The sequence below is a fragment of the Tachysurus fulvidraco genome, chromosome 1 (genome assembly GCF_022655615.1).
Source record: "Tachysurus fulvidraco isolate hzauxx_2018 chromosome 1, HZAU_PFXX_2.0, whole genome shotgun sequence".
Lineage (NCBI taxonomy): Eukaryota > Metazoa > Chordata > Actinopteri > Siluriformes > Bagridae > Tachysurus > Tachysurus fulvidraco.
Genome location: NC_062518.1, coordinates 50,507,498 through 50,517,522, shown reverse-complemented (window position 1 = coordinate 50,517,522; position 10,025 = coordinate 50,507,498). Strand labels below are relative to the sequence as shown.

Genomic DNA, 10,025 nt, shown 5'->3' with positions numbered 1-10,025 from the left:
AACAGTAACGGTGATAAACCTGACCGACCGTCACGTGCGACCGTCTTTGTGTTCACCGTCTGTTTTTACCACATCCACCATCTTCTGATGCAGTGAACCAGACAAAAAACTGTCTATAATTCAACCACAACAGATTAACAACAATCACGACCCAAGAACAAGAATGTGATCATTAACAGTTTGGTGTCTTTGTCGAGCTCCAAGTAGAACAAAACAGGACTTTTTAATAACAGCGGTCACGACACTACACTCACCTGTGACACATTATTCATCCTCTCTCTTTTTACCTGCTTGTACACTTGATAAGCAAAGAACAAAGAACCCCATCAAAATAAAAGTCTTCATATAAAAAGTCACATTTAAACTCCATCCTCTACAAACAGGTCAGTGTTAGAGAAAGAAAATCTTCATCACACATCTGAGTTCGCTGCCTAGCTTGTTTCTAACATAATAAGGAGATAAAGTTGAACATTTTCCCACTTCGTCTGTCCAGTGTGTCGAGGTCCAAAATGATGGTTGGTGTTTTATTGACCACGAGCTCAGTCCTTGGTAAAGTTTAGCAGTAGTGCAGACTGAAGGAGACTTTTGTTTTTCCTTCGTATTGGGTTAAAGTTTTAAAAATTATTTATGTTTTATTTTTATTAGAAAGAACAATTGAGTAAAAAAGCCATGACAGAGTGAATCTCCCCACAACACTGTGTCACACACAACACAAGATGAGGAACTTCAACATAAAGACATACTTGAAGGACATTAGAGTGTTTTAATATTTACTTTTTATATTTTCTATCCATATTGATCCCATTTTGTCAGTCTGATGTTTTTCTCATCTGTGAGAGTTTTGTTAAATGTCACTTTCAATATAAACAGAACAGAAAAAGTCTTTCACTGGTGTTTAGTTCAGAAATGTCTTTAGTTCTTAAATGCATGCAGTTATTTTGTAGAGATATTTTTACATACATTTTAGAGAACACTTAATGTTTCATGATTCATATATAAAAGCTATAAAATGCCTCATATGATGTTATAAGATGTTGTCCATGTGGCCCAGCCCTCAGTTCAGATATAACATGTTAGTGTAAAAAGTGACACAATCTTCTGTAAAAGTACCAGAGGTTTGTGTAAAGATGATTAGAGGAACTATTAACACACATTAATCCAAACAGTGCAGTTCAGTGTTACATTAAAATAATAAACCATGCAGTAATACAGTTATAAATAAAAATACTCACTCAGCTTTTCTGGAGGCTTTGAACACTGGCAGCAGCTTCAGCAGACCTTCATCTGATGGATAATATTTACTCAAATCAAACTCATCCAGCTCCTGTTCTGAGGTCAGTAACACAAACACCAGAGCTGACCACTGAGCAGGAGAGAGTCTGGTTCCTCTGAGACATCTGTAATCTTCTCTGTTCAGGTAAGTTTGTACTTCCTGCACTAGAGAATCATCATTCAGTTCATTCAGACAGTGGAACAGATTGATGGATTTCTCTGGAGATGGATTCTCCCTGATCTTCTCCTTGATGTACTCCACTGTTTCCTGTTTGCTGTGAGATCTGCTTCCTGTCTGTGGCATTAAGTCTCGTAAAAGAGTTTGATTGGTCTCCAGTGAGAGACCCAGAAGGAAGCGGAGGAACAGGTCCAGGCGTCCATTCTCACTCTGTAAGGCCTTGTCCACTGCACTCCTGAGGAGATCAGACATGTTTGGATTTCTGATGAAACTTTTAAGATCTTGCTTCTCTAACACATTTTTATTTTTTGAGATGAAATACAGAAATGTGTATAAAGCAGCCAGAAACTCCTGAACACTCAGATGTACGAAGCTGAACACCTTCCCCAGGTGAAGCCCAAACTCCTCTCTGAAGATCTGGGTACACACTTCTGAGTACACTGACACTTCTCTGACATCAATGCCACACTCTCTCAGATCTTCCTCATAGAAGATCAGGTTTCCTTTCTCCAGCTGGTGGAAAGCCAGTTTTCCCAGTGCCATGATAGTCTCTCTGGTCTCCTGAGAATCAGGGTCACATTTCTGATGGTACTTTTGGTCCTTGTGTTTGATCTGAAAGATCAGGAAGTGTGTGTACATTTGAGTCAGAGTCTTGGGGATCACTCCACCCTCTGCTCCACCCAACATTCTCTCTAGAACAGTGGCTGAGATCCAACAGAAGAATGGGATGTGGCACATGATGTTAAGGCTTCTTGAAGACTTCAGGTGTGTGATGATTTTATCAGCCAGGCTCTGATCACTGATCCTCTCCCTGAAGTACTCCTCTTTCTGAGGATCACTGAAGCCTCGTACCTCTGTCACCTCGTCTACACACTCAGGAGGGATCTGATTGGCTGCTCCTGGTCTTGTGGTTATCCAGAGGAGAGCAGAGGGAAGCAGATTCCCCTTGATGAGGTTCGTCAGCAGCACATCCACTGAGGCTGACTCTGTCACATCACACAATCTCTCATTCTTCTGGAAATTTAGAGGAAGTCGACACTCATCCAGACCATCAAAGATCAACACCACTTTGTAGGAGTCGCAGTCTATTGATTCTAGTTCTCTTATTTCTGGGAAAAAGTGATGAAGAAGTTTCATCAGACTGAGATTTTTCTGCTTCATCAGATTCAGCTCTCTAAAGGGAAGTTGAAACATGAAGGTGACGTCCTGATTTACTTCTCCTTCAGCCCAGTCCAGGATGAACTTCTGCACAGAGACTGTTTTTCCAATTCCAGCAACTCCTTTAGTCAGCACAGTTCTGATGGACTTGTCTTTAAAGATCTCATTACATTTGATGGGTTTCTCCTGTGTTGCTGGTCTCCTGGACGCTGCCTCAATCTGTCTCACCTCATGTTCATTATTGATGTCTCCACTCCAACCCTCTGTGATGTAGAGCTCAGTGTAGATCTCATTCAAAAGTGCTGAGCTTCCATGCTGTGAGATTCCTTCATTAATTCTTTTAAACTTCTCTCTCAGATTGGACTTCAACTTTGTCTGATACACAGGGGCGAGTTCTAATAAACAAAGTAATATCTAGTTTAGTAATAAATAGTTATAATGCAAAATCGTACAAACACTGCTATTAATTCCTGACTGATGGCCTAAATATTATTGAAGCTGGACCATGAACAGATACAACATGATATTAAAATTAAATGTAAAACTAAAAGTCTTCATATCTAAAACTATTTCCTCTCTCTAAAGTGAAGCTGATGGAATAAAGTCATGACTCAGAGCTCTTACTGTTGTGCAGTGTGTTAGCGAGATCTGTGTGGTTCATGTTCTTCAGGACGTGCAGTGTGATCTTCAGCGCTCCGTCTCTGACACTGTGCAGATCCTCCCCATCCTCCACCTCCCTCTCAGTGCATGCTGGGTAATCTGGACTCAGGAGCTTCCTAAACCTCTTCAGCTCGTTCTTTATCAGAGTGATGACTTTGTGTTCCAGCTCCTGGTTAGAAACACACAGGAACAGATCTAAATATTATCATGTTACAGTGAGAGAGACTTTTATTTTATCACAAGAAGAAAAGTCTCTTTTTATTCTCACATTTAAAACTCATACAACTGATTACCCATAATGCTGCTGTACATCAAGACATGACAAGGGATCACAACACACACATTACACACAACACACACATTACACACAACACACACATTACACACTTTAAAAACAACACACACATTACACACTTTAAACACAACACACACATTACACACTTTAAACACAACACACACATTACACACTTTAAACACAACACACACACCTTGAACATAGAGTCCAGCTGTTTTGTGCTGATGTTTGATTTTTGTGGTCTGTGAACAAACAAAACCCATCATGTAATATGGACTATATGTATTCATAGCTGCACAAATCACACACTAATAAATACACACACAGATATTTAACACTATCCTCTTAACACAATACACTGATTTCAGGATTTCCTAACTGACACCAACATGTTTAGAAATAAATGTTTGAATAAATGGATAAAATCTTTATATAGTCATTAATGTCCCAGGTGTAAATGTTCTTCTGTAGCACCACAGACCCTCCAGCTCAGGGACTGCAGACTGAACTGAACTCTTAAAGCACTTTTCCTCACTGCCAGTCCGAGAGCTGCAGCACTGCACAGTTAAGTGTTTTACTGCTTCAACACCTGATAAAGCTCATGAAGGGCTTCATAATGAGACGAGTGAGTTTGATCAGGTGGAACACTGCTGTAAAACACCTCACTATACTGACCTCACATCAGTAGGACTGTCTCTGTCTCTGAAGTTAAATGGACGTCCCATTGACGCGTCACTCTTCATGGACACATAGCTGGGTTCTGGTGAGTCTGATCTCTTTCCCTCCATCATTCTAGAACAGAAATAACAGCAATAATTAATACTCAGCACTGTTAAACAATGTGTTCATCATTAAACACCAATAATTCCATCTTTTTAATTCAGATCCAGTCTGTACACTTATTCAAACAGGAGACAGGCTTCATAAGTCAGGAATTACACTGATATCAGGAGTCCAAATCACAGCTAACTGACTCAGCTGTGTCTTAAAGCCTGTAGAGTTCACTGACACAAAGCTCTGCTGCTCTTATGCTCCACATTACACCGTCCTTTTTACTCTTCTCTCAGTGAATGATTTGTCTAAACTGTTCTTAGATCAGATCAGTGATATATTCACTGCTATTAAACACCTTAAAGTTGACTTCCTGTGTTAACTAGTGAGTGTTTAGAGATACAGATGTGTTCCCATGAGACGGTGTGTCTTCTCTGCTCAACCCCCCGGCTCCACCTTCTTCATCCTCCCTGACTGCAGAAGACTTTGCTTCTTTCTACCAGGAGAAGATTGAGGAAATCTGCCGGACCTTCACTTCAGCCCCGACTGCACTTACATCTCAGAGTATGGATTCCCCTACACCTTCGTTGTCACATTTTTCAACTGTGGCAGCAGAAGAGATTTTACAACTCATCCAGTCCTGCAATCCTACCACCTGCCCATTGGATCCACTCCCTACCACTATGCTCCAGACCATCTCACAAGACCTCTTGCCCTTCATTTCCACTATCGTCAATAGATCCATAGCATCTGGTCAGGTACCAACTACTTTCAAGAGAGCAAGGGTTATTCCCATCCTAAAGAAACCTGCTCTGGATCCGTCAGACATCAGTAACTACAGACCGGTATCACTTCTCTCATTTCTTTCAAAAATTCTTGAACGCATTGTATATAATCAACTGTCTGTCTATCTCTCACAGAACAACCTCCAAGATCCCAAACAGTCTGGCTTTAAAGCAGCTCACTCTACAGAGACAGCCCTTTTGGATGTCTCTGAGAAGCTACATACTGCTAGATCAGCCAAACTATCATCCGTCCTTATCCTCCTTGACCTTTCAGCAGCGTTTGATATGGTCAACCACAAGACTCTCTTATCCTCCCTCAAGAGTCTTGGGATTTGCGGATCAGCTTGGGAATGGTTTGCCTCCTACCTGGAAGGACGCTCATATCAAGTAACATGGAGGGGAGTGACATCTGCTCCACGCAGACTCTCCACTGGCGTCCCACAGGGCTCAGTACTTGGTCCTCTTCTTTTCTCCTTGTATACTCACTCTCTTGGTGAAGTTATTTCATCACATGGGTTCTCTTACCACTGCTATGCTGATGATACACAACTTATCTTCTCTTTCCCACCCTCAGATGCCACAGCTTCTGACCGGATCTCAGCATGTCTGGCAGAAATTTCATCATGGATGACTGCTCATCAGTTAAAGCTCAATCCTAGCAAAACTGAACTGCTGTTCATCCCAGGTGATTCATCCCCAGGTCACGATCTTGCTATATCCTTGCACAACGATCTGATCTCCCCTTCAGCCACAGCTCGCAACCTTGGGGTAACCATGGACAATCAACTGTCCTTTTCCTCTCATGTTGCAAATGTGACTCGCTCATGTCGGTTTCTTCTCTACAACATTAGAAGGATTCGGCCATTTTTGTCCACACAGACTGCCCAGGTACTTGTTCAGTCTCTTGTCATTTCTAGACTGGATTACTGCAATGCACTGCTGGCAGGTCTACCTATGAACGCAATCCGTCCTCTGCAAATGATCCAAAATGCAGCTGCCCGGCTTGTTTTCAACCTGCCAAAGTTCTCGCATACCACCCCGCTACTGCGATCCCTCCACTGGCTTCCGGTAGCTGCACGCATCCGGTTCAAAACACTGATGCTGGCCTACAAAGCCAAAAATGGACCAGCCCCCTCTTACCTCAAAGCCCTCATCATTCCTCGCACTGCACCCCGTAACCTCCGATCTACCAGCACTGCTCGACTGGTTCCACCATCTCTCAGGGTAAGAGGCAAGTATACTACAAGACTCTTCTCTGTACTGGCACCAAGGTGGTGGAATGAACTTCCCATAGAGGTCCGGACAGCCGAGTCACTGGCTATTTTCAAGCGGCGGTTGAAGACCTACTTATTCAGGAAGCACTTCAACTAGCACTTCTTTCCTTATCTTTTGCATTTAAAAAAAAAAAAAAAAAAAACCTTTGACACTTTTCATTCTAACTTTGAACAAATGTTTTAAACTCTTGGTATCTTAAGTATGTAACCTAGTGAACCAGCATTAATGTATTCAGTGTTAGAGATTTAAGTACTTATGTACGTCGCTCTGGATAAGGGCGTCTGCCAAATGCTGTAAATGTAAATGTAAATGTATTGCTGGTGAATGTAAAAGTAAGTCACCTCTCGTCTTTCTTCAAGTCCTGTTTCCCAGACACACTCATGTTGGAGGTCATGTCTCCTTCTCCAGATTACAGCAGGACACACGTTTACTTCACTCCAATATCGGTTTGTTAAATTAAACCCTGAATCAGCACAGAGTTCACTTACAGGAAATAGTCACGCTATCAAGTTATAAAACAACCTGTGTACATTAAAGCTTCAGTACAAACCCACAAAACTCTTCTGTATCTAGTGTCACTTCAGTGTGTTTATATATTAGAGCTTTAGATACTCACTGTGTTTTTACTCCTCAAATCTTTTAGTTTTCACTCGTCACAAAATGGAGCTGCTGACTTTCACTTTAACTTACACTGGTCTAACTGGTTTGTCTGGTTTATGCTGACGTGTGTGTGTGTGTGTGTCTGTGTGTGTGTGTGTTTGTGTGAGGATTATATTATAGGAGATACATTATAAGTTAGTGATGAGCTTTTTTTAATATTGGTCAGTGCTGTTATCAGTGTCATATGATGTGATACAGAAACACTTATTAAACTAGTTTATCACAATGAGATTTACTAACAGAAGCTGCACTACAACACCTCTGGGAAATGTCATCATTGTCTAATATTGAGTAATAAACATGTATTCAATAAGGGGACATGTGAATATACTGCGTTGGAAACAAATGTATATCATGTGATCAGATACTTTAGTTAGTTTTTACTCCTGAAATCTTTTACTTTTCATTCGTCACAAAATGGAGCTGCTGATTTTCTCTCTTACTAACACTGGTCTAACTGGTTTGTCTGTTTTATGCTGGTGTGTGTGTGTGTGTGTGTGTGTGTGTGTGTGTGTGTGTGTGTGTGCTTGCATGCGTGTGTGTTTCATTCTTGTTGAAACATGTAATAATAATGTGCACACGTCAAGAGTTAAAATAACATCTCTCTCTCTCTCTCTCTCTCTCTCTCTCTCTCTCTCTATCTATCTATCTAACTAACTAACACATACGCAAGATATAATAAAATATACAATAGTGACTATACTATGTTCTCTCTCACTCATCTTCTACCACTTATCTGAACTTCTCGGGTCACAGGGAGCCTGTGCCTATCTCAGGAGTCATCGGGCATCGAGGCAGGATACACCCTGGAGGGAGTGCCAACCCATCAAAGGGCACACACACACACACACACACACACACACACACACACACACATTAGGGACAATTTTCCAGAGATGCCAATCAACCTACCATGCATGTCTTTGGACCGGGGGAGGAAACTGGAGTACCTAGTAGTGTAACCTAGAGCCGTTCCCTTTCGGAACTCGAGCTGCGTCGAAACACTATGGGAACGAGTGTCCAATCACGCCACACTGACCAGACCCTGCATAGAGAGTGAGGGCCTCGGCACCTGCACGTAGGACAGAGGAGCCCGGGGTGGCTCTGAGGTCAACGACATAGAACCCGACAAAGGTCAGCGGGGTGGACCAACCCGCAGCGTCACAGATGTCTTGGAGTGCCACTCCAGCGGACCAGGCCGTAGAGGCCGCCATACTCCGGGTGGAGTGAGCTCGGACCCCGAACGGTGCGGGGAAGCCAGAGGGCTTGTGAGCCGACAATCGCATCCACTACCCATCTGCTCAACTTCTGCACAGCGGCCAGGAAACCCTTCCTGTTAGGGCCGTAGCAGACGAGCAGCTGCACTGATTCTCTCCATGGACTCGTCCTGCGGAGGTAAGTGACCAGTGCTTGCACTGGACACAGTCGGTTCTGTCGCTCCTGTTCGGGGGCTGTAAATGGAGGAAGCTCTGGAGCGGAGAAGGGTCTCTCCCACCTCGGTAGAGAGACCAGCCGCTATGAACTGTGCCCCCTCAGGGGCCACAGCCACAGCCTCCACAGCTCTGGGCAGGGGTGCACCAGGGTCCCGCCCGCCTGTGAGAGGAGATCCCTCCTGGGAGGAATTTCCCACGGAGGGCCCTCGAGTAGGGACACCAGATCCGCAAACCATGGCTTGCCCGGCCATCAAGGTGCTACAAGGAGGAGACGGACTCCATCCCGGCGAACTCTCTCCAGAACTCCAGGGAGCAGTGCAATCGGAGGAAAGGCGTACAGGCGTAGCCTCGGCCACGACTGCACCATGGCATCCAGACCTAACGGGGCTGGGTGAGAGAGAGAGAACCAGAGGGGACAGTGCGAGGTTTCCCGGGTCGCAAACAGATCCACCTGGGCTCTGTAGAACCTCCGCCATATGAACTCCACCACCTCGGGGTGGAGACGCCATTCCCCAGGCCTCGGCCCCTGCCTCGACAGGGCATCTGCTCTGACATTCAACCGTCCCGGGATATAAATGGCCCTCAAAGAGAGGAGTCTGTCCCGAGACCACAAGAGGACCGCTCTTGCTAACTTGTACAAAGGGCGAGATCGGAGGCCCCCTTGGTGATTGATGTAGGAGACCACCGCAGTATTGTCCGTGCGGACCAATACATGGCGATCTCTCAGGTCCGGGAGGAAGTACACCGCCATCATCTCCAGGCAATTTATGTGCCATGAGAGACGTGGGCCGCTCCACAGACCTTGGGCGGAGTGGCAACTCATGACCGCACCCCACCCCGTGAGGGAGGCGTCCGTCGTTAGCGTCATGCGGCGACATGGAGCCCCCAACACGGGGCCTTGGGACAGAAACGTTCTGTCTTTCCAAACATCCAAGGCTTGAAGGGCACGCCGCGAGACCTTGATGGAACGATATGGGTTTCCCCTAAGAGAAAACCCCCTGCCCCGGAGCCACCACTGGAGGGGCCTCATGTGCAGGAGGCCGAGTGGGATTACGCTGGACGCCGCAGCCATGAGCCCTAGCAGCCTCTGGAACCGCTTCACAGTGAGTGGCTTCCCGCACTCTCCTGACTGAGGTGAGGATGACTTCGACCCGAGCAGGTGACAACCGTGCCTGCATCCGGGCCGAGTCCCAGATCACGCCCAAAAAGGTGGTTCTCTGTGCTGGAGAGAGCACCCTTTTGATGGCGTTTAGCCGAAACCCAAGCACCTTCCAGCAGGCGAGGACGCAATGCCTGGCACTCTGACTGAGCCAGAATCAACCAGTCGTCGAGGTAGTTTAAAATGCGGATGCCCTGGAGCCGCAGCGGGGTCAGTGCTGTGTCGACGCATTACGTGAAGGTGCGGGGCGAGAGTGCTAGGCCGAACGGGAGGACCCGATATTGGTAAGCTTCGCCCCCGAAAGCAAACCTCAGGAACCTCCTGTGTGCAGAAAGAATGGAAACGTGAAAGTACGCGTCTTCCAGATCTATTGTGACGA

The 10,025-nt window shown here is 45.2% G+C and overlaps 1 protein-coding gene across 2 annotated transcripts in view; it reads right to left on the bottom strand.

Moving 5' to 3' along the window:
* Positions 1-6,790, bottom strand: part of LOC113661984 (NACHT, LRR and PYD domains-containing protein 3-like) — an 11,539-nt gene extending 4,749 nt beyond the window's left edge. The window contains exons 1-5 of one of the 2 annotated variants that reach the window (XM_047813447.1): positions 6,736-6,790; positions 4,239-4,355; positions 3,757-3,805; positions 3,233-3,437; positions 1,233-3,003 (exon numbers count right to left, since the gene is read on the bottom strand). In XM_047813447.1, the coding sequence (XP_047669403.1) occupies positions 1,233-3,003; positions 3,233-3,437; positions 3,757-3,805; positions 4,239-4,355; positions 6,736-6,788 (2,195 nt within the window). In that variant the 5' untranslated portion in view covers positions 6,789-6,790. Of the gene's footprint in view, positions 1-1,232; positions 3,004-3,232; positions 3,438-3,756; positions 3,806-4,238; positions 4,356-6,735 lie in introns of those variants that run through there. The other variant, XR_007140553.1, reaches the window with a different exon arrangement.
* Positions 6,791-10,025: the final 3,235 nt, after the last annotated feature.